Source organism: Lepidochelys olivacea, assembly GCF_965140295.1.
Source record: "Lepidochelys olivacea isolate rLepOli2 genome assembly, chromosome: 3".
Classification (NCBI taxonomy): domain Eukaryota; kingdom Metazoa; phylum Chordata; order Testudines; family Cheloniidae; genus Lepidochelys; species Lepidochelys olivacea.
Window position 1 is genome coordinate 206,841,644 of NC_140413.1, and position 25,806 is coordinate 206,867,449.

Here is a 25,806-nt window from a genome sequence, read left to right on the forward strand (position 1 = left end):
CTGGAGTACTGTGTCCAGTTTTGGGCCCCACACTACAAGAAGGATGTGGATAAATTGGAAAGAGTCCAGCGAAGGGCAACAAAAATGATTAGGGGTCTGGAACACATGACTTATGAGGAGAGGCTGAGGGAACTGGGATTGTTTAGTCTGCAGAAGAGAAGAATGAGGGAAGATTTGATAGCTGCTTTCAACTACCTGAGAGGTGGTTCCAGAGAGGATGGTTCTAGACTATTCTCAGTGGTGGAAGAGGACAGGACAAGGAGTAATGGTCTCAAGTTGCAGTGGGGGAGGTTTAGGTTGGATATTAGGAAAAACTTTTTCACTCGGAGGGTGGTGAAACACTGGAATGCGTTGCCTAGGGAGGTGGTGGAATCTCCTTCCTTAGAAGTTTTTAAGGTCAGGCTTGACAAAGCCCTGGCTGGGATGATTTAATTGGGGATGGGTCCTGCTTTTGAGCAGGGGGTTGGACTAGATGACCTACTGAGGTCCCTTCCAACCCTGATATTCTATGATAAACCATCAAAAGTGGTGTTTAGATGATGCTGACGGCTGGGATGAAGCAGCTGATGTAGCGTTAAGGCTTCTTCTTTGAAAATCTTGAGCTCTTAGCTGGTGGCCCGCAGAAGGAGGAAAATTGAACAGGGCAGGATCTTTGTGTCAACTGAGACCTGCTAAATTTTCTCTTATTTGCAGGTGTGCATATCACTGAAAACCTGAGTGTTGCCCTAGAGTCACTTAGGGTATAAAGCAAATCATCTTTGCAGTCCACGAAGAACTTGTGCCCATCGAAAGGTAAACTTTCCTCCGTCAACTGTACTTCACACAGCTGAAGCCAGGAAACACTTTTCATGAGTATTGCAGTGGCTGTGGAAATAGACCTGGCTGAAGTGTCCACCACATCAAGTGAAGCCTGCAGAGATGTTTTTGCCAAAAGCTGATCCTCCTTTATTATGGTGCTAAACTGCTCTTGGTGTTCCTGTAGGAAATGGTAATAAAAGCATTAAACTTCTTGTAGTTCAAGCAGCCATATTTTGACATCAGTGCTGGTGGGTAGCTATCATGAGCTGTAACGTTGTTGATGAGTAGCTCTTATGACCAAAAAGGTCCAGATATTTCCAGTCCTTATAAGGTGTGGCTTTTGGGGCATGTTGCCTGCCCCTTTCATTTACTGCATCCATGACCAGAGAATTTGGTGCTGGATGAGAAAATAAAAATTCAGAATCCATGCCCAGGACATAGTAATTTTTTAAATCATTTTATTGGCACACCGGGGGGGGGGGGGGGAGGATTGCTGGAGTTTGCCACACAGTCTTGGCTGACTCAGGAATGGCTTTGTTAACTGGCAGTCCCACCTGTACTGAAGCAGAAGTGTGTAATATGTTCAGGAGCTTACGATGGGATTCCTGTATTTCTTCCAGGGGAATCTACAGGGTGTCAGGGACACACTTCACCAGGTCCTGGAATTGCACAAAGTCATCAGCTAATCATGGCAGTGGTGTCATGACTGCCTCTTGAGGTGACGATTACAAGATGTTTATAAAGGGGTAACCTCCTTGGCTGCCCTTGCCTCTTGCTTCTCAAAGGTCTCCTCTAGCTAAAAGTGGAGAGCAGGGATAGACAATACCAGGGAACGTGGTCTTGTGTGTTCCTTATGGGACTGAATCAGGGTCCCCCGAAACTGCTGGTGGTACACTGCCCATGGACCCCAATTAGGCCAATGAGAAGGACCACAAGGCATGGGGGAAGGTATCCAACATTGGTCATCCCAAGTCTTAGTAGCCAGGGGTCTCTTATCCTGCCTTTGTTGCATCTTCTGACAAAGTTCCTGCTCTACCTTGGTGGGTCTTGAGCTTCTTGGTGGATTTACTCGCCTTGGAGCTTCACGGCTTCGCAGCTCTCAGCTTGGCCGTTTTTCTGAATTTACAGTCCAGGTCGACTCCTCCTGTGTCTGACCAGGAGTTGGGGAGGATTTGGGGGGAACCCGGGCCCGCCCTCTACTCCAGGGTCCAGCCCAGGGCCCTGTGAAATGCAGCTGTCTAGAGTGTCTCCTGGAACAGCTGTGCAACAGCTACAACTCCCTGGGCTACTTCCCCATGGCCTCCTCCCTTCTTTATCCTCACCATAGGACCTTCCTCCTGGTGTCAGATAATGCTTGTACACATCAGTCCTCCAACAGTCCGCATTCTCACTCTCAACTCCTAGTGCCTCTTGCTCCCAGCTCCTCACATGCACACCACAAACTGAAGTGAGCTCCTTTTTAAAACCCAGGTGCCCTGATTAGCCTGCCTTAATTGATTCTAGCAGCTTCTTGATTGGTTGCAGGTGTTCTAATCAGCCTGTCTTAACTGTCTCCAGAAGGTTCCTGATTGGTCTGGAACCTTCCTTGTTACCTTACCCAGGGATAAGGGACCTACTTAACCTGGGGCTAATATATCTGCCTTCTATTACTCTCCTACAGCCATCTGGCCCGACCCTGTCGCAATCTGTATCAAGAAATAAAGTCTCCTGGAATAAACTGGAAAGCCTTGAACAGAAAATTCAGAGTCTGAGTCAGAATGCTCCTCCACATATTGTATCGTAGCTGACAACCCCTCGTCATGGATAACAGAAGTTGTGGAAGAGGCAAGTTTCACAGCAACATGAGCAGTTGGTGACCCAGCAGACCTTGGTACCGAGAGATGTCTGGAGGTCACAAGCTGTAGAGATTCAGGTTCACTCAGTACCATGAGGTCTTTTGGGTACCAATATTCCCACAGTACTGGGAGCACAACAGAACTTGGTACAGACACCAGTTATGTTCTGGATGCCATTGTCCAAGGCACTGATGTCGGTATTGAGGGGAATCACAGATTCCATTGAAACCGCTTTGTTGCTCATATTATTCTTCACTATAGAGTCCTTTACTGCTGAGGTATGGGACTTAGTTGACATCTTACAGTGCTTTGCAGTGGCTGAAGTTCTCAGAGCCTCATTAGCACTCCACTTGGGGCCTGAAGTCTCTAGTGACCAAGTCGTCTTTGAGGAGAAATTCTCTATTCTGCTCCTCTTATTGCCCTCTTTAGTCTGAGTGGGAAGCTCTCGGTACCCCCTGCACCGTTGTCGGTACCCCACTCATGGACAATGTCGGAGATCAGGGTTTCGATGCCATCTTCACCTTGGAAGCTCTCATGAGTTGTGACCATGATCTTGACATTGACAGGGCACTGACAGAAGTAGAGGGTCTCTGTATAGAGGGATTTCTCTGCAGCCGGGACAGAAGCCAGTCTTAAGGCTTGCTCCATTATTAAGAGCCAGTATGTTTTCCCTTGCTCTTAAAGGATCTTCCCTGAACAGAAGCTAAGATCTTGCATTTGCTGGGAATATGAGTCTCTCAAACAACTAATACACTGAGATTGCCCGTCACTGACAGAGATTGCTTGTTGACAAGAGAGGCATCTTTCAAACCCTGAGGAGTCCAACGTTCCAGATAGAATCAAGTTCGTTAGGGCCCCTCAATAAGGGATAACACAAACAAAAATGTATTTTTTTTAAAGAAAAGAAATAAACAAATGTGAACAAACATTCCAAAAGCTATAAGGAGGTAAACGTACTACTACTACTACTGCTGCTGCTAAGAACTAATAATGCTAGGAATACTCATAAAAGAGGAAAAAGGGGCACACTAAATTCCATCTCTCCCAGGAGGAGACTGAGAAGAAATTGAGAGCAGTTTGCCCATGCATCCCTGTATAACCTCTGTATGGGGCACAAGGATGCGTAAGTCGCATGCGTGAGCCCAACGGGCACTGCTACCAAAATTCTCCAATCAAAGGTGGATGCGCAGCTGAAGTGGAGCGCCCACAGGGACATGACTTGAAAAACAACAATTATTCTTACTGATGAAACAAGCACACCAGCAGCAGTTTGAAAGTTTACAAGCTGGAAAGAACAAAAATTGGGAGAACAGAAAAGGAGGCAAATATACAATACACAGATAGGGAGAAGAATCGTTTAGGCTATAGGATAAATAATTTCTAGCCCATACTTTATTTCAGTTTGTGTTACAGCCATTTCCCTCCAACTTCACAGCTTCAAATTTGCTAATCCAGGCTTCGCCATCAAAACAATGTAGTAAAAATGTGTAAATGCAGTAGTAAATACAGTAAATGCAATTAAATTACTTTAAAAAGAAAAGTCAAACTTTTACCTGATCTTCACTAGTTAAGCCAATGTGCATCACGAGATAAAAATGCACTAGGAAATCAGAATTTGGCAAAACATCTTGGCGCCTAGTCATCATAGCACAGATCAACCTGTATGCTTGAAGTTTGCCTTCTTTATATTCATTTGGCAAGGTTGTTGCCTGAAAAGAGCAGAGAATTTTTATTAACAGACAAACAGCAACCAACTGTATGTATACTGTATGTATACTTGCCAATAAATGTTTTGAAGCCACATTCTAAATATGGATTCTCAAGAGTCGCTTAGCTGTTCTAGACAAAAGTATAGCTAAAGGGTGGACGCTGATTATTTTTCTAATACATCTAGAACAAGGATTGCAGAAAGAAACACTGTAAAAATGCCATTAAGTGATTCAATATAGACATGCAGTAAAATACTACTCTGCGCAGAATTTAAAACTAATTTACCTTGAACAACCATGCTGCAAATATTCTGAGAGGTGGAATTAAAACAGGAGGAGAAGGTGTAGACTGGTTGTCCAAACTTATAGCAAGATTGTCCCTTATCTGATTTAAAAAGAAAAGGGAGGGGATTAACAAAATAATATTTAATACATTAAAATGAGTATTATTTACAATACATGATTACTTCCCAGCCTTTCTACTGGAAGTGCTGTCATCTGTCTGTCTCTCTCTCTTGCATACACATACATACACACACCCACACCCACACACACTTTCCAATGAACTCAAATTCAACAGAAAAGTGAAGGGTTAATGTCTAGCTATTCCACCTGGAAGCAGGCGGGGCACACCCTGACTGTTTCCTAGGAGCAATGCACACATTGCTCTATCCAAGGACAAGGGCTAGATATGAACCCTGAGAACTTGATTGTTTGGACAGCAACTGTGGGAGGTTTCTTTAGCCTGGGCTCAAGGCCTGAGAACCAGGATTGTAGTAGATAGAGGATGGTAACTAAGCATATGAATCAACGTCATACATTCCTTTGTGTAGCAGTGTGTAATGCTTAGGGGGAGAAATATAATAAAAGGAGAAGGTGGAAGGCAGGGGGGGCAGAACAGCCCATCTCCGCTGACCAGCCTGTTTGCTTGCATAAAGCTGTGTTCTGTCTCATCACTGAACCGCAACAGAAAAGTGTGTGGTAGTATTCCTCCATCCTAATCAAATATTATCATGTAAGGTTATACTGTGGAAATTTACACTAACTCCCAACATTTGTGGATTATTTTGTACTTTCAATTCATTGCTTCTATTTCACTATTTTACCATCTCAGAATATACTAATTTAAATCCTTTTTGTTACTGCACAAAATTGTCTTTTATTAGGTGTTTTTACTGAAATTTGAACATCCTTTTTCTTTATTTACAATATAACCTTTCCCTCCAAACACCACACTTTATTGATTTATTCACTGTTAAAGTTACAGTATCACTAAAAGAACCAGCATGAGCAGTTGAAACTCCTTAAATATTCTAATAAAAAATCTATTTTACTGCTTAGTAAACTTTTATTAGAATATAAATTAATTTTTATAGCAAATACAAAATCACTCTCTTTGCATTAGAATAAAACACATTAAAAACAATACCTTTGCCAGTTTGTACCATAGTTCATAGAGATACCCAAAAACTTTGGCATGGATTTTAGGAGACTGGATATTATTCACATCTCCAAGAATTCCCAAGATCCTTCTCCATAATACAGCAGCTGAATCAGGATGCCAACCTATGAGGTTTCCACCAGCAATTATACTGCAGTCATCAGCAAGGAACTCGCTGCTGTCTATAGAATAAAAAAAATTGGTTTCCATCAGTTATAAATGCAGTGGGTAGTCTATCTGTGGTCCACAAAACCCAAACAATCATTCATATAAAACAAGGGAGTAATGGTTATGAAAAAAGTTCTGAGCTATGAATTTAAGCATTCATTATGCAAAATATATATTCAGAGCAACACCTTTCTCAAGGAATGTTTCTACAGATAATTGGTAAAATTGCCCTGCCAAGTCATCTTTTCTCCTGGAGCTGCATCCAATTTTGGCCCTTTTATAGCCTCTTGAACTTCCTATTGTGAGGTATGCTCATCCAGTCTCTTCTTTTCTAATTCCAACATGATTGGCATTTGAAACTCAGAAATAAAACATCATAAAGACATTTAACCATTTGCATTCCCTTAGATGCAGTGAGGAAATAATGGGAACAAACAAATGCTTTCTTTATAAGTTTAGAAGTCCAATATGGGAATTTTTTACTCCAGTACAATTAATTTAGTTAGGAAAAAATAAACTTTACCTAATACCCCAAGTACTGTGTGATGTTCCCCATTCAGAAAACACAAAGATTCAAGACAGTAAAATAATGATTTTCATTATTAAAACACAGACTACTACTTACTAAAATCATGGCTAGCACATTAGGCAAAATGAAAGGGAAACTGAGCTTCATTAATTATTCTACAGAAGAAATGGGTAGTATCTACAGATAGTGGCACACTACATGACAGACAAAGAATAATTTGTAGTCACTGATGGTCATGTAATTAGAGAAGGCTTTTATTAGGGTTTAACAGCAGTATCGAGAGTCTCCTAAATAATTTGCTCTGGATTCAAAGTGTAGGTATTTGATTACAATGATTTATTCATGCCGTGAAGTGGTGGTACATACAAAATGTTTACAATTTCATTTTTTCCTTATTTCACTAGGTAGGATTGCCCCTTAAGCACCATTCTCACTTATCAATTACTAGCAGAAGTAGAAGGCTATGTCCGGGATTACACTGCAAGGGGATGACACGCTAATATTAGTAAGAAATCCATGTAAAACTATTTCTATCACTTAGATCATCATGGAGAAGACGAGATTTTTCTGGATATAAATTAAATCATTCTCAATTAGCAAAAAACCCTACAATTCCACCATGTTTATGCTGTGAGAGTTTAAATGGGTAATAAAAAACTTCATTTGTTTGGGAATTAACATGACTATGTTATTAAACAATGCAGACAGGCATACACGGAAGCCAATTATAGAAAACATCAAGGAAGAATGACAAGTGGGATTCCTGGAACCTTTGCTGGGTAGGTCTTTGTAAAGGTGATTTCTACCGCAGAATTAAATTTTCACTTAAAATGCATCCTTTGGAGTGTATCCTTTTCCGAGCAGGGCTTAATGTGGGCTTCATCCAAGCACTTTAAGCAGGTCAGATGGGGATCACTGACCAGCATAGGCTTTTAACAATTCTCACAGGACTTAATCCTGGGGAGCAAGGCATCCTTTTGGTACCGAGCACAGTACCAAAAGAGGAAAACTGGTCCAAACGGATACAAGCATAGAAACCTAATGTTAATTTACTTAAGAAAAAAACAAAAACACAAACCAACCAACCATAACTAACTGCAACTATCTACAAAGAGAGAGGAAGGCACTTGCGTTAATAAGACCAAGATCATTCCAACCACCATCACTGGTGTTAAGAAGGAACTGAGGGGAGTCGGGGGTGGCCCCACCCTGTTATACCAGTGTGTAGCGGCGTGTGGCAACACAAAGCGCTCAAGCCGCCTGATTGGTACTGCTGAGGGGAAAAAAATCTCTGACCTCTGTGCACAAGGAGCACACACACTTACAGTGGAATGGCCATGTGCGATCACTCCAAGAACTCATACAATATGCATGCATGAACTTTAAATTAGTATAACTTTTACTGTCCTTGCTATTTTCATGTTATTTCTCTTTTCTGATTGGTTTATTACCACCGATTACACACTCTTACCCAACACCAGCACTCGAGGCTTCTACAAACAAACTGCAAGTTTAGCTTGAGAGAACTTTTAAATCGCAAGTCCAAATACACTTACCTTTGGAGAAACAGGTATTAATGAAACCACTCAGTAAAATTAACCCAAATAGCCAAAACATAAACTGAAAACCATAAATGAGCTCCAATTAGATGCATCATTTTACTGTATCTATTGAAATTGATCACATTGTCTCCTTCACTACAGTGCACAGAGGGGAGCTAAAACAGGATTATTTACAGTGGAAACTCCAAAGGAGTAATGGCAACAGTTCCACAGCATGCTCTTGTTCTTTCCCCAGCCAACAGAAGCCATTAAAGCAGATGCACTACAGAGTAGGGGCTCTGCACATTGGGAGGTAGTAAGTTTAGGAGAGGGATGCTCTCTGCAGCATCATCCCCCATGAATTATAATGCATTATTAATATATGCTGGTTGGTCAGTAAAACCCTCAGAAGTTCTGAGGGAGCTGTAGTGTCATAGCAGAATGGGGTGTCTCAGGGAGCCAGCTCTACAGAAGTTTCCAGCTTTGACAAGGAATCCTGAATCACTCAAAGGATATGAAAGGCCAAATCCTCCGTCCTTTCTGCATGAACTCAAAACTTTACATCAGACAGAAGAAAATGAAGTTAACTCAAAGAATTAAACCTAGGAATTTCTGAGCCCCACTAAATCTAAAAATGGTTTCAAAGAAAGAAAGATATTAATATTTAACATGACTAACACTCTCTCAACATGAGAAATACAGTTATGCACACTCATTCTGTTAGGTAATTACAATCTTATTACTACATTTGCCTTTCTGCTCTAGATTAATGATCAAATTATTTTATAAAAATAGTTTTCTTTTGCATATGCAAAGAGCAAAGTTCTTGTATTATGGATAGAAAGCAAGCTAGCAATTTGTCTTCTTCACATAGGTAATAATCCTTAACATATGTTACATTACAATTTCCCTTTGTACCGATGACAAGCTGAACTATTGAACTGGATGAACTTATTCATTATGTTAGTAGTATTTCAAAGAATAATTGAATAAATGGAGTAGATAACCCTGAAACTATATATCTCATTATAGAAAATAGCCTACCAGAAAAATTCTTATGTTACCTGATTAAGTTACTGAAATAAAATCTATGATGCACTTATTAAAAATTAGATGAAAAGTAGCCTTTACAAAGAACAAAAGCACCAAAAGAATACAATACATAGTCATAAATAATGAGTCCTATATGTCAAAGTTACAATAATTAAAATGAAAAAGGTAAAGGAAAATTACTAACAAACTGACTTTTCTTAGGGTGTTCCCTTCATTAGGTCCATATTCTAATGTATTTCCTAATGACACTGCAGACTGCTAGATAATTAAAGCATATGCACAATACTATAAAAAAAACCCTGCAACATAGAGGGTGAAATCCTGCTCCTCCCTCAGATCAGTAAGATTTTTGCTCCTGACTTCAACTGGACAAAGATTATACCTATAGAGTGATTGTTTCAGAGAGTATAAATACTGAATTACAATTTACCATTATCTTCAGTCTGACTTTCTAAATCCTTTAATAAAGGGAGTCTGCAATTCCCATTTCTGATTCAGCATTCACAGCAAAAGCTTGGAGACATGGATTCCAAATGCTTAATCTTGAGAAAATCATTGTCATGAGGAAACAGCAGCAACTGAAGAATAGTACATTCAGGAAGAAAGAATCATGGCTAGCAAGTAGGATTTTCCCCCTTATTTACTTATAAAATCTTTCTAATCTCCAACAAATGAAATCTATGAAAGTAAAGTGGTAATGAAGTTTCTATCTGAAGGAAACAAGAGACAGAAAATGAAAAGCATGGAACAAAAGCATGGAAGTATAGTCAATACTGCTATATTCTTTGATAACCTTTGGAAGGAACTTTGTATAGGCCCTTGACATGTCTTTAGTTTTGCTCCCTTACTGCTTTCTATATGAAACAGAAGTTAACTACCATTTCAGTCTTCTATTTTTATACCAGTTACCTATCATAGGCCATAAGAACTTTGTTCTGTAATCTCCAAAGCTACACTACAAAGCTACCAAATACCTGCCCTTGTGTACAGACAACCTCTCTCTTAAATCTTCATAAATATATTAGTTGCTTCTCATTAAAATATGACACATTTCAAGAGTTGGCAGGCTGGAAGAGATATTAACTAAATATTGGATTTTCAAAAGCGTCTCAGTGATATCATCAATTATTCCCTGTGTCCACTGAAGCTAGGATGAGAAGTAATGGGCTTAAGCTGTAGCAAGTGAGATTTAGGTTAGATAATAGGAAAAGCTTTCCAACTATAAGGATAGTTAACCTGTGGAATAGGCTTCCCAGGGAAGCTGAGGAATCCCCATCATTGGAGGTTTTCAAGAACAGGTTGGACAAACACCTGTCATGGATGGTTTAGGTTTACTTGGTCCTTCCCTCAGGGCGGGGACCTGGACTTAATGATTTCTCAAAATCCCTTCCAACCCTACATTCCTATGATTCTAAAATGGTATCTAATATAATTAAATAGTATGATATTAAGTTCTACTGCCAATTTTAACTCTAGTAGACCCAGTTTCTTAACTCTTGGATGATATTTTTGTGACTCCAGATCTTTCTCCACTTTCTAAATATCTAATTACTTATGTCACTACCACACCTCAAGATGAAAGACAACCAGAGCACAAAGAAGGAACTTGGAGAGGTCCTTCCCTTTGAGATACTAGTGATGTCTGACATTCTTTCCACTATCATGTTTTTCCAGAATTGTCCCTCATTTAACAACATATAGTATACATTTGCTGGGTTTGTTTCATGGTCTTCCATTTTTGTGTGTGTCTGTGCATATTTTGTTGTGCAACACTTGACCTAGACAATCAAACTGATACATCATTGTGATGAAGTGAAAGAAGATGTTAACACATTCTCTGAGGAAGGGTTAACTTTCTAGACACTAGTACTGTACACAGTGTTATTAATATTATTCAAAATTAAGAAAATGAAGCATTACTAAGAGTTTACAATGTTTTATTTTAAAAGATGAACTATGCCATTAGGGTTACATGTAATGTCAAATAATTCTCATCTACTTTAAAACAAACACTTTTAAAAGCAAAAAAGTGCATGCAAATTGAGTTGTATAAACTAGCATGTGTAAGTTCTACCGTTTTGTGACAAAAATTTACAATATCTATTGTATTTTCTTGAACATAGGTACCTGTTAAATTTGCAGCATCTGAAGGACTAAGCTGCAGCCAATGACGTGCATCTGCATCTACACAAACATCTGTTGGTATATTAACTTCATGTTCTTCTTCACATGTTTGCCAGGGGACCAGGGTGATCTCTACTTCATTATTGTAGCCAATGAACGTGTCACTGCTAACACTTTCACCTAAAGTAAGCAGGAATTACTAAATGTCATAAGCAATGTTCTACAATAAAAAAAATCTTAATTTTCAAAAACATGATTAAAAGTAATCAATATTATATATGTGATAAGTCAAATTAGCACATGCCACCACAAACTACTACTCCTTAGAAAAAGAATTTGGTTTCCTGGAACTCACTCATTTCTCTTTCTCTGTGATTTCCATGTGACTGCTGCAAGTCTGCTTTCAAATCTAATTCAGCTGGACTGCTGCTCCTTCGTATTAAAACCTTCAGAAAAAATATAAAATTGCATTCCTCTCAATTCATTTATGGTTAATTTGAAAAATATATCCCATAATATTTTAGAATAATTCCCTCTATTAAGATACATATACATTTTATACCTAAGTATCACTGAAAACTAACTCTGACTTATTCAGGGGTGGTTTAGACAATAGTTAGTCCTGCCTTAGTGCAGGGGACTGGACCAGATGGCCTACTGAGGTCCCTTCCAGTCCTACATTTCTATGATTCTATTAATAAAAAACCATATCACATAAGGCATAGAGTAGGAGCATGTTACTAGAGTTAGTTGCTGTGGAAACTTTAACTCTAAATTTCCTAGATTACATGGGTGTTAAAAACTTATCAGTTAAAATGTTGCATCAATACAGGGCTGGGGGGGGAGGTGTATTTTTGTATTTGCAATTAATATTCTTCATTTTTAAAAAAGGAAAGATGACCTAGATGTCAAAAGAACTTATATGTTCTTGATACATTGATCAGGCCTTATGACCAACTTTTCACCCTACTTGGTTTCTCAGGCTGAAGCACTGCCACGCAGGAGGCAATGAACTCATTTGCCGAGGCTGTCTTTCTGGAACTTGTGGCCCCACAGCTGATTTTTGTGGGGAAGGAATTGGCACTCATTCCTCAGGCACATGCAGTTGCTTGCACTGTTTGGAAGACTGCCTACAGTTTTGTTTTTCCCACCAAATTAGGTTCATGTTGAGTAGATAAATCCAGCATGTAGTAATATTTGAGCTTTGCACTGGTTCACATAATATTTTCAGTTATTTATGCAATAAATATGGCCACAACCTCAATATCAACTTGCAAAGAAGGTGGGAAATGTGATATTGATGGCAGCATTATCAGGAGGTGGTAAATATTTTGACCAGCATGTCAATAACACAAAAGCAGGGGAGGAGGGTTAATCTCTTACTCCCACCACCATTGCCTTTGCCTGAATTGGGTAAAGAAACTGCAGCAGAGCAATACGTAGTGTTCCCACTTTGCTCGAGCCAAATGTGCAGTCTCCATGTTGCTTTTAGACTACACCCACTTAAAAGCAGCGGACCAAACCAGAGTTTCAAACTACATTAATCAATTTGATATTGCATTGCACTTCTAACAGTATCAGCAGTTTCAAGCATCAATTATTTCTGCTGTTTATTCAAAATTAACATGAAAAATTAAAAAAAACCTGTCAGTCAGAATGCTGACATACACAAAGTTTTGAAATAAATGGCCGATGGTGCAAATTGTGCTGAGAAAGGCATTTCTCTGAACACTTCATGAACGATCAAACATTTGTTTAAGTACTATGCAATTTGGTAATGAATATACTTTATTTATAAGACCGTTATGAACTCTGTGTTTATAATAATATATATCTATCAAACAAACAGAGTTTATAACTCTTATAAATATATTCATTACCCAATATATTTTTATATATATATATATATACACACACACACACACCCACCCCTCTACCCCGATACAACGCGACCCATTATAACACGGGTTCGCATACAACACAGTAAACAGGCCTCCCCCCAACCCCCAGGGTCTGGGAGGCAGGAGCTGTGGGGGGGCACTTTTGGGGGCCCCACAGGCCCAGAGTGGCCCGGGTGATTAGCAGGGGGCCGGGAACAGCCCACTCCGCTTTCCTCGCCCCGGCCGTGTCACTCAGGGGAAGGGATTCCCCCCTCCCCAGCACTCACTGGCAGCGGCGGAAGTGGAGCAGCACAGCCTCAGCCTGCTCCACTCTGCCAGCTCCCAGCCACGGCGCTCTGCTTCCCGCCGCAGGTGGGTGTGGGGGGCGTCCTTTCCCCAACCTCCCCACACTCACTGGCAGCGGGAAGCTGAGCAGGGGCGGTCAGGGGACAAAGAGCAGGGGGAGCAAAGTAAGTTCAATATAACGCCGTTTCACATAACGCAGTAAGATTTTTTGGCTCCCATGGACCGTGTTATATCGGGGTAGAGGTGTGTACGTACACACACACACAGTCTTTATATGTTGCTTTATGTAATCTTCATTATAATATTTCCATAAACAAGTGTTACAGTCTTATAGTATTAGAAGATGCAGAATATTCATAACAACATAAGAATGGCTATACTGGGTCAGACCAAAGATCCATCCAGCCCAGTATCCTGTCTACCGACAGTGGCCAATGCCAGGTGCTCCAGAGGGAGTGAACCTAACAGGTAATGATCTAGTGATCTCTCTCCTACCATCCATCTCCACCCGCTGACAAACAGAGGCTAGGGACACCATTCCTTACCCATCCTGGCTAATAGCCATTAATAGACTTAACCTACATGAATTTATCCAGTTCTCTTGTAAACCCTGTTATAGTCCTTGCCTTCACAACCTCCTCAGGCAAGGAGTTCCACAGGTTGAATGTGCACTGAGCGAAGAAGAACTTCTTTTTATTTGTTTTAAACCTGCTACCCATTAATTTCATTTTGTGGCTCCTAGTTCTTATATTATGGGAACAAGTAAACAACTTTTCCTTATTCACTTTATCCACAACACTCATGATTTTATATACACCTCTATCATATCCCCCCTTAGTCTCCTCTTTTCCAAGCTGAAAAGTCCCAGCCTCTTTAATCTCTCCTCATATGGGACCCCTTCCAAACCCCTAATCATTTTAGATGCTCTTTTCTGAGCCTTTTCTAATGCTAGTATATCTTTTTTGAGATGAGGGGACCACATCTGTACGCAGTATTCAAGATGTGGGCGTACCATGGATTTATATAAGGGCAATAAGATATTCTCCGTCTTATTCTCTATCCCTTTTTTAATGATTCCTAACATCCCATTTACCTTTTTGACTGCCGCTGCATATTGCTTAGACTTCTTCAGAAAACTATCCACGATGACTCCAAGATCTTTCTCCTGATTCGTTGTAGCTAAATTAGCTCCCATCATACTGTATGTATAGTTGGGGTTATTTGTTCCAATGTGCATTACTTTACATTTATCCACATTAAATTGCATTTGCCATTTCGTTGCCCAATCACTTAGTTTTATGAGATCTTTTTGAGGTTCTTCACAGTCTGCTTTGGTCTTAACTATCTTGAGCAGTTTAATATCATCTGCAAACTTTGCCGCCTCACTTTTTACCCCTTTCGCCCAATCATTTATGAATAGGTTGAATAGGATTGGTCCTAGGACTGACCCTTGGGGAACACCCCTAGTTACCCCTCTCCATACTGAAAATTTACCATTTATTCCTACCCTTTGTTCCCTGTCTTTTTACCAGTTCTCAATCCATGAAAGGATCTTCCCTCTTATCCCATGACAACTTAATTTACCTAAGAGCCTTTGGTGAGGGACCTTGTCCAAGGCTTTCTGGAAATCTAAGTACACTATGTCCACTGGATTCCCCCTTGTCCACGTGTTTGTTGACCCCTTCAAAGAACTCTAATAGATCAGTAAGACATGATTTCCCGTTACAGAAACCATGTTGATTTTTGTGCAACAATTTATGCTCTTTTATATGTCTGACAATTTTATTCTTTACTATTGTTTCAACTTTTTTGCCCGGTACTAATGTTAGACTTACCGGTCTGTAACTGCCAGGATCACCTCTAGAGCCCTTCTTAAATATTGGCATTACATTATCTATCTTCCAGTCATTGGGTACACTAGCTGATTTAAAGGACAGGTTACAAACCATAGTTAATAGTTCCGCAATTTCACATCTGAGTTCTTTTAGAACTCTTGGGTGAATGCCATCTGGCCCTGGTGACTTGTTACTGTTAAGTTTCTCAATTAAGTTTCTCTGCGATGACTTTATCATCTTTAAGTGTTCCTTTTGCATCTCGATCGTCCAGGGACCCCAGTGGTTGTTTAGCAGGCTTCCTGCTTCTGATGTACTTAATACTTGCTATTAACAGCTACAGTTTAATTCCAATTTCTATTTCATCAATGTGATCCACAAACTTAAAATTTCAGTTGTTATCCTTTGTAAACATTTATATTAATAATTAGAAATAAAAAGTTCTTAGGATCTTGGCAATTATTAGAACTTGGATCAGAGTCTATTAATTTTGCCTTACGTGTTGGGCTTCATTTTCTTTCTTCATATATCCTTTCTTGTCTTGAATGGATTTGGAATCCACACAATTTAAATTCTGCGAACTCTCAGTCTTTTTATCTGCATAATCAAAATTTTAACAAGTAAACAAATGAGACAAGAAATACAGACAGTTAAGGAAATGGAGCCTATGGGCTAATTCTAAAACGATTCAAAACAGCACTAAATACGTGCATGTTTTTCATCTTTCCAGTATTTACAGAGAAGTGATTGAATATGACACTCTCATATGATAGTGTAGGATTGTTGTGGACTCATTTATATTGTGAAAGCATTCAATTATGTGGATAATTCCCTCATAAATAGTGTAAAAAACTGCAGTTATTGGAATACAACTAAAATCTTTAGCTGTGGTGTGTGAAATGTAAATGCAGTGCTAGATACTGGAAATGACAAGTTACACACCAATCACAGATATTTTTCAGTGGCTTTCATTGTGAGACGAGCTCTGCTTCAACACAGATGATATTCTACACTTCCAAATGACAATTGCCTAAAGCCAAATTGATTTTTTACAAATTAATTAAAAACAAGACACTTGTCAAAGAGAATTCAGTGCCTGTGAAAAGTGTTGGAACAACGGAGCTGGAAAATGAAGTTATATTTCCCACAAAACAGATACAGCACATAGAATGGCCACTCAAGATTCCCAACACATTTCCACTAATGTTACCTGTCTGCCGATATTTTACCTACTATTCCCCAGAAATGAAGTATCAGGCTACGTGCTAATGGCAAATCAATTATACAGTTAAGTCAAATATCTTACTAAATTGCTCAGTGTCCATTTATGAGACCCTTCAATAAGGCAGATAAGAAAGTTTGCTTGACTGTTCCCTACACTTCTTAGATGAATGGAGCACAAATGGATGTAGCCAAGAGTATAGTCAGCATCACAGCAGATAAACCCTGGAGGAAACATCTCTAAAACTATATAGGTAAATTATTAGCCAATGATAGCTGTCTTTCAATCATTGGTAATGTACTTAAAGCCCTGGTCTACACTGTAGAATTACTTCAATATAACTACACTGCTCAGGGGTGTGAATAATCCACTGACCTAAGCACCAGTGTAGACAGCCTTATGTTGGCAGGGATCTAGCCGATGCAGTGTTTTAAGTGTAGGCCTGCCCATAGTATAAAGCACCTGTAACTAACTCACGTGGAAGGTTGCAACATATTTTCCTATAAACAAAACATTATAAACAGGAAGTTTGTATGAACGCTCTTGTCCACACTGGGGAAGAGCAAGAATTCACTGAAGCTATTTTGAAAACTGGTCAACTCATTAAGTTTACCAACAGTACATAATTAATGTAACCACTGTATTCCTCTACAATGGGGAGTATGTGCAAAAACAATTACTTATGTAGCGAGAAGTGCTAATGTTCTATTGGTGACCACTCTAAGCTTACAGCTATATAGAAAATTAGGACATGCAATTCATCAATGGTTGCCCAAGGAGTGGAAACTGTAGTGTTCTAATGTGTTCACCAAGTCATCTAACCATGTTAAGAGTTCAAATTAATTAACACTACCAAGTCCTCCAGTATAGAAAAATACAATCATTGTACTACTTTTTTTGCAAGAGATAAATTACATTTTAATTATGATCACTAAAGCAAAACTTGTTTTTAAAGTATGATAGTAAAAATGAATGGCTCTTACCTACACAACAGCATCCAGTGATGCTGAATTAGGAGCTGCCCTGGTAAATTAAATCCTAATTTTTCTAATGTAGCCAAAGACTAAGGTTAAATATACTTTCCTTGGCCATTTTTAATGCATCTTCAAAGGGTTAAACTAACATTTTAAGTGAAATATACATACTACTGAAAATCCTCAGTGGGTGGGTGTGTGGATGGAGACATTCAGAGGTATTATTTTAGGAGCATGATTGTGTTATACTTAAATTTATTATTTAATAAAATAGGGTTTGGAACACTGAAAAACAGGATTTATTGTACCATAGCTTAAATGAACAGACATTATGGCATAAATACACATTCATACAATAGCAATGGGACATTTTTCCTTCCTATTCACAAATGTAGTTTAATGAGATTCAAAGGCAGCTTAATACAGTATAGCCACTGTATGTCTGTCATAAATATAAAGGGAAGGGGTAACCCCTTTAAAATCCCTCCTGGCCAGAGGAAAAATCCTCTCACCTGTGAAGGGTTAAGAGGCTAAAGGTAACCTCGCTGGCACCTGACCAAAATGACCAATGAGGAGATAAGATACTTTCAAAAGCTGGGAGGAGGGAGAGAAACAAAGGGTCTGTGTCTGTCGGTATGCTGCTTTTGCCAGGGATAGAACAGGAATGGAGTCTTAGAACTTTTAGTAAGTAATCTAGCTAGGTATGTGTTAGATTATGATTTCTTTAAATGGCTGAGAAAAGAACTGTGCTGAATAGAATGACTATTTCTGTCTGTGTCTCTTTTCTGTAACTTAAGGTTTTGCCTAGAGGGATTCTCTATGTTTTGAATCTAATTACCCTGTAAGGTATCTACCATCCTGATTTTACAGAGGTGATTTCTTTACTTCTGTTTACTTTTATTTCTATTAAAAGTCTTCTTGTAAGAAAACTGAATGCTTTTTCACTGTTCTCAGATCCAAGGGTTTGGGTCTGTGGTCACCTATGCAAATTGGTGAGGATTTTTACCAAACCTTTCCCAGGAAGTGGGGTGCAAGGGTTGGGAGGATTTTGGGGGGAAGACGTGTCCAAACTACGTTTCCCAGTAAACCCAGTTAGAATTTGGTGGTGGCAGTGGATATTCCAAGGACAAAGGATAAAATTAATTTGTACCTTGGGGAAGTTTTAACCTAAGCTGCTAAAAGTAAGCTTAGGAGGTTTTCATGCAGGTCCCCACATCTGTACCCTAGAGTTCAGAATGGGGGAGGAACCTTGACAATGTCACAAAAGTTACCTTGAAAAAAATCAGAACTAAATTGGTCTATAATGTCTGAAGTGCTACTGCTTCGAGTTAGTTGCTGGTCCTGGTCTGCAAAGAGGCCACTCGACTCTGGTCCTGTTGTATTTTCTGATTGTTGAGCTTCTTCAACTTCTGCAGATTTCAATTAAAATAAAATGTGTTACAAGGATTCTAAAACTCTTTGCACATTTACTACACACTAACATAACAAAGTCAGGTGAAAAGATGAACAAGCTAAATATTTAAAACACATAGAAATTATGAGAATAAAATGAAAAATTTCAATTTTAGTTACCAAATGCTCTCCACAACTGAAAAAAAATTCATTAAAAAAATGTATTCCAGCAGCAGAATTAGGAAGAGGTTCAGAGAAGGGAAATTCAAATTATTAGAGTCATAGAGTGGGTGCTGAGGGCCAGAGGTATGTGGGGTTTTTGTCTCACATGGAGAGAGATTAAAAAGACGTAAGACTGTTTAGTCTAGAAAGGAAAAGGGTGAGAGAAGATATATAAATTAATGAACAGTATAAAGAAGACTAATTTGGTGTTCCTATTTACTTTTCTCATAATAAAGGAAAAAGAGGAAACTTAAAAAGTCAACAAATTCAAAATGAATAAAAATAATATATATATGTTTAATAAACATCTTGCATAACTCTCCAATGGGACTCACTTCTAAGGGATTTGATTCAGAAAAACAGATTAGTAAGTCTCAAGCAGTATTAGACACTCATAACAATAAGTAGGGGGCAGGTAAAATCTAGGGGCAGAACGTTCTCCCCATTCCAACTGACTCCCTCATAGCCTGTTCACTTAGTTATACCTTCCTCAATCATCCAGCATTCATCACTGGCACAGACTGGACACTGAACTAAATGGACCATTGGTTTGTTCACGTGTTGCAACTCAGACTTAGGTGCCTCCATAGACATACAGGAGAGGGATCACCTCTCCTGCATTCCTTAGAATGTGCACAGAAAGCTGGATCTTTTCCTGCCGACTGATGAGATTTGCAAGTTGGGAGAAGAATAGGAGATATAAGGAGCAGCACACTGGGGGGGAGGGGGGAATCCCTGTCCTTCCAGTGGATCATCTCACATCCATAAGAGCAATACCTGCACACCTTAGGAGGTACACAGGAGGTCCACTCTGCAGGTATTAGCAAATTTATACCCCTCCCCCTTCCCTAAACTCCCTACATGCAGGTGCTAGAAGGAATGTGAGGTTCTGTTATTAGCCTTATAAGATAGGTGGGCAGAGCTTAGAAATATCCAGTGTCCCGTGAGCCATAGCTTCCTCTTCAGTGGCCAACCAAATCTTCCTAACCTTAGAAAACTTGTTCTTTCTTGATGAGCAAAATCTGAAACATTAGTAACCTGACAGGCCTAATAAGATTGTCAGTCTTTGGACAGTTCTATCTGGGCTGATGACCCTGAGGGCCATGAAAATCTGCCAAACCTAATAAAACCATTCTCGCCCACCAGAATCCTTAAGGGATCCCAATTAACCTATTAAGGCTTATGAACGATTGGACCCCTCTATAAGTCTACTAAGGCATGTTAGAAAATCCTCAGCAAGTGTCCCAAGGCTATTAGCAGGGTTAGTTAAGTATAAGCAATAGTCTTTGCCTTGGTGGGGACTGGATAGAGTTTTTAGCATGTTAAAAATTTTAATTTACCTATTTATTTATTTAACTGCCTCAACGACAACATTAACTTGGTTCAGGTTTATGTTGCAAGGAAATTTGTTTTGCTTGTTGTGCATTACCAATTTCAGAAACTCTGTTCAATATATATATTAAATATACAAAAAGAAAAAAGTTTAGAGATTTAAAGCATTTTTAAAAATTATGTAAACCATAACTAACATACTTTCTCTCTCATTCCTTCTCTCTTTATAAGACAGCAAAATCCCTTACTTGACAGTTTCTTATAGGATATCAAATATGCTTGACGGGAAAAATGGAGACTCAGTTTTAAGTTTTAGCTCTTGGGTTTAGGTATTAAAGTCTGATCCTGTTTCTTCATAAGATAGAACAAGACAAGCACACAAAGGTGAAGAAAGAAAACGCAGCAAAATTCAGCATCTGTCTCTGTTTGCAGCTGTAATTCATTTGCTGCAAAAGTAACATGAGTAGCACACAATCTTATTAGCCTCTTCAGGATCTGGCAAAACAATTACCAGAATTGGACTACAGTATCTTTTTATCTTGCCTCTCGGGATACAGCAAAAGATTGCATGGTTTGATTTGTCCTGGCAGGTTAAGCTGAACTCTCATTAGACTGAAGTCAAATAGATAGAGAGAAGAGAGAAATATGAGGGGTCAAGTGGGGGAAAATGGAAACTAACACACAAGCAAAGGAGTGACAGCGGGAACTTTAGGTTCATATCTCAGGAGTTAGTCAGAACACAATTGTGGAGATGATTCTTTTTGACTAGTCAGAATTTCTCCCGGGATCAAGAAACAGAAGACCTAAGATTTTGATGGTAAAGTCGTGGGTCCTAGCATGTGGTAGGGACAGGCCTGGCAGTGATGCTAGTTAATGCTCCCTGCCACGCCTAAGCTAACAGTCAGCTCTTTCCTAGAAAATGTCCCAATGGTATAGCAAACATATCCTACCAAAAGGGACTCATCAGAACAAGTATCCAATGATTCACATATGCACTCTTCCTCTCTTCTTAAAAATGTTTTTAAGGTCTCTTGCTAGGGCAATTCCTTGGGAGCCTTGAAAATCCTACTCAGAATCTTAGTTCAGACAAATACAGATTACGCCATTGATTCCAAGCTCTGGTTTCTTCAAACAATGTTACATAACAAGCATATAAGTTACACTGAACTTTCCATCAGCTTTCAACTCACTGTGGGACAATTCAAGACCATCCCTGAGAATTCAACACAACTGTTCTCCACTCCCCCAACCCTTCCTTACTCCTCCACTATGCCTTTCAAACCTTTGTCTGTTGGCACCTTTGTTCTGCTGCCCCTCTTCATGCCTACCTCCTGCATATCTCCTAAAGTCTACATGAAGTGAACACCAAAGGCAGTCTGCAGAAGGGAGCAGTGGGGCTAGCAGGGGATTGTGGTGGGGACCAGAAAAAAAAGGAAGACATTCCCCTCTCCACACTCTCTGACCACCCCACCTTTGAGTGTTAGTTTATAAATGAATTGCCTGATTCACTTCAATTTTAATAGAAAATAGCCTAAATTTCACATTGATAAAACTCTATTAGTTGCTTTACATGTCAAGGCTTCTCAAAAGCAAGAATTTACATTTTTATTTAAAATAAAGCTTAGCTCTCTAGCAGTAATTTTATGGGTCTATTTTTAGTTCAATGAAGTGGTCAAGCTTGTCTCTTTCACCAACAGAAGTTCATCTAATAAAGATATTACCTGACCCTGCCAGTCTACATAATTAATGGGAAAGCAATTAAATTCAGATACATTTTAATTTAGTTACAAAGGAAGACATACCTAAATAAACTGTAGGTCAAGATAAATCCTTATGTTTAAGTGTATAAAACAGAATAGTTTGTGGGGCTCCAAACGTCTGAACAAAAACAGAAAAATGATACTGTCTAAGCCTTGTATGTTTAAATATTTTTTTGGTAATAAGAAGCATAGATAGAAAGATTTTTTGTTTCTGAAATCAGGATCCCCAGGAAAATGTCTTTAGAGGCAAACATTTACAATTAGCATTAACTTGTGTGACCTCATTGTTAGATTGACAGTGAATGGGATTTATTGTCAAAAAGCTGTGGCTAGCTGGATTTCTCCAGCATGATTTGTTTTGAAGCATTGGGCCCAACCATCCAAATAGCTTTGGGAATATTTTCCCTGAAACTACTCCAAAAAAGAAATATTTAAAAAGCTTTTGTTCTCCTCTTCCTCAAAATGGTGCCCCATTTTGACAGTAAGTACAGTTCCAGTAACCCAAAAATAAAAATCACTAGAATTATTTAAATATCAGAACTTACCATCCAAACAAAATTTGATAGTGAACATGAGATAACCTTATGATTAAAGGTTTCAGAGTAACAGCCGTGTTAGTCTGTATTCGCAAAAAGAAAAGGAGTACTTGTGGCACCTTAGAGACTAACCAATTTATCTGAGCATGAGCTTTCGTGAGCTACAGCTCACTTCATCGGATGCATACCGTGGAAACTGCAGCAGACTTTATATATACACAGAGAATATGAAACAATACCTCCTCCCACCCCACTGTCCTGCTGGTAATAGCTTATCTAAAGTGATCATCAGGTGGGCCATTTCCAGCACAAATCCAGGTTTTCTCACCCTCCACCCCCCCACACAAATTCACTCTCCTGCTGGTGATAGCCCATCCAAAGTGACAACTCTTTACACAATGTGCATGATAATCAAGTCTGGCTATTTCCTGCACAAATCCAGGTTTTCTCACATCCCCCCCACCCCCATACACACACAAACTCACTCTCCTGCTGGTAATAGCTCATCCAAACTGACCACTCTCCAAGTTTAAATCCAAGTTAAACCAGAACATCTGGGGGGGGGGGGGTAGGAAAAAACAAGAAAACTTCAAATCCAGACTCCAGCGAGAAACTGCTGAATTGGAATTCATTTGCAAATTGGATACTATTAATTTAGGCTTAAATAGAGACTGGGAGTGGCTAAGTCATTATGCAAGGTAGCCTGTTTCCTCTTGTTTTTTCCTAACCCCCCCCCCCCCCCCCAGATGTTCTGGTTTAACTTGGATTTAAACTTGGAGAGTGGTCAGTTTGGATGAGCTATTACCAGCAGGAGAGTGAGTTTGTGTGTGTATGGGGGTGGGGGGGATGTGAGAAAACCTGGATTTGTGCAGGAAATAGCCAGACTTGATTGTCATGCACATTGTGTAAAGAGTTGTCACTTTGGATGGGCTATCACCAGCAGGAGAGTGAATTTGTGGGGGGGTGGAGGGTGAGAAAACCTGGATTTGTGCTGGAAATGGCCCACCTGATGATCACTTTAGATAAGCTATTACCAGCAGGACAGTGGGGTGGGAGGAGGTATTGTTTCATATTCTCTGTGTATATATAAAGTCTGCTGCAGTTTCCACGGTATGCATCCGATGAAGTGAGCTGTAGCTCACGAAAGCTCATGCTCAAATAAATTGGTTAGTCTCTAAGGTGCCACAAGTACTCCTTTTCTTCTTATGATTAAAGAGGAAACATCTCCCAAGGACGACAGAATGCTGCTTTAACAACAGAAGTTGTTACTGATTAATTGTAAGGGAAGGAGAGAGAGAGAGCGCTGTGTAAACCATACTAACGCACAGTACTGTAGAATAATTAAAGAGACAGAAAAAGCCAGCAACAGCAATTTAAAAAATATAAAGAACATTTAGATACAAGGTGGCTTTAAGTACAGTACCTGAAAGTCTGTGAGAGCAAGAAGTGTAAGAGATACCAGGTAAGAGAGAGCTCACAGTGTGAAGCAGAAGAGGTACACTTTTAGTGGCTGGCAAAGCCTCATAAAGATGAACACAGTTGCTGATAGACTGGCTTCGCTTAGCTTCCAGGGAAAAATAAAGTAATAATTATGTCAGAAGAACAGTAAAATATAGGGATTTTTCTAAGGTGATTCTTTAAGTGTCATGGCAAAATAAATGCAACACACATCTGAAACAGTTCTTTAACATAAATATTCAGAAATCCTACATAAAAATGAATTCCCATACAGTAAACATTTGAATGTGTTGGAATAAAATTGCCACATAATAAATGTGCAATAATCAGCAGGGTCTTTTTTCTTTACAAGATTGTGAAATCTTACAATACCATATCTTCCCATAAATCCATTTTGTCAATTAACATACTGGTTATCTTACTAAATCTTACTCAGTAACTCTGTAAAATTATGATGTGCCACCACTCTAACCTATCCCAAACCTTTGTTTAATACTTAAGAATTTTAGAAAACAGAAGAGAAATATATCCAACTATGTGTGCATCTCAAAACTAAATGAATGGGAAATTTCTTCCTGGATCATTTCTTTTCTGTTATCTGTCTCTCTCAATTTGGAGATGTATGGGCTCCTCTCTGCAGTTCTGGAGGTGGTTCAACATTGTAACACAGTCTGTGCAGGCCATGCCCCTTCTCTGGCTTGCCACCAGATAATTCATTCCAATATTGTGTACAAACTCTGAGAATATAACATGCAACATTAACTTCAAAGCCAATCAGTAAACTATGTATAGGTTTCAGAGTAACAGCCGTGTTAGTCTGTATTCACAAAAAGAAAAGGAGTACTTGTGGCACCTTAGAGACTAACCAATTTATTAGAGCATCTGATGAAGTGAGCTGTAGCTCACGAAAGCTTATGCTCTAATAAATTGGTTAGTCTCTAAGGTGCCACAAGTACTCCTTTTCTTTAAACTATGTATAGCGGCCCACAAATTGTAAATATAAAAATTAAATTTTGTCCCTTGGCTAAGAAGCCATGTAGGGAAGGTAGAAATGTGGAAGACGCTGCTAGTAAAAAGGAAACGATCTGTTAAGAAATTTCCCATTCTGCAGCCCCAGCTTCTCCACAATTCTGAGGTGTATGGGAAGCAGCAACCAGTGAACATAAGTAGAGAGGGATAAAGAAATAGACTGAGATAGGGAAAGTTTCCCCCTGAAATTAAGTATCAAACTGGCAAGCTGTTTGTGGACCATCGCACGCAACATGACGTAAAGCAAGTCTGCAGAGGATAGCAAGTCCATATTCTAGTATCTAACAAAGGTGTTAACAGAGGACCTTGTTGCTGCCCTGCAGATTTCCTCAGTGGAAGCAAAAGCTTTTTTCTGTTCATGATGTCACCAGAGACCTTGTGGAGTACGCCTTGATTCCATCAGGAAAAGGTTCACATGATTCATTGTATGACTCTGTGATGCATAATTTGATCGTCCAAAGTCCATTTTTGGCACTTCTGATTAAAGAAGATAAAGAGCCTGACCTCCTTGTTAATTTGATGCTCATGAAGTATATTTTTAGTGTTCTAAGAGCATCTAGATTCTGCCATAGCCTAAATTGTAGGTCAGGGGAAAAAGATGGGAGGACAATTTCCTGCAATGCACGGAAAGAGGAGTTCACCTTTGGTAAAAAAGCATCTAGATT

General features: G+C 39.3%; 1 protein-coding gene across 2 annotated transcripts in view; it reads right to left on the reverse strand.

The window, feature by feature from the left end:
* Positions 1–25,806, reverse strand: part of RALGAPA2 (Ral GTPase activating protein catalytic subunit alpha 2) — a 299,634-nt gene that overhangs the window by 185,227 nt on the left and 88,601 nt on the right. The window contains exons 17-24 of one of the 2 annotated variants that reach the window (XM_084624471.1): positions 24,078–24,218; positions 18,684–18,821; positions 15,716–15,813; positions 11,554–11,644; positions 11,202–11,378; positions 5,772–5,965; positions 4,629–4,727; positions 4,187–4,342 (exon numbers count right to left, since the gene is read on the reverse strand). In XM_084624471.1, coding sequence (XP_084480597.1) covers positions 4,187–4,342; positions 4,629–4,727; positions 5,772–5,965; positions 11,202–11,378; positions 11,554–11,644; positions 15,716–15,813; positions 18,684–18,821; positions 24,078–24,218 — 1,094 coding nt within the window. The remainder of the gene's footprint in view (positions 1–4,186; positions 4,343–4,628; positions 4,728–5,771; positions 5,966–11,201; positions 11,379–11,553; positions 11,645–15,715; positions 15,814–18,683; positions 18,822–24,077; positions 24,219–25,806) is intronic. The other variant, XM_084624472.1, reaches the window with a different exon arrangement.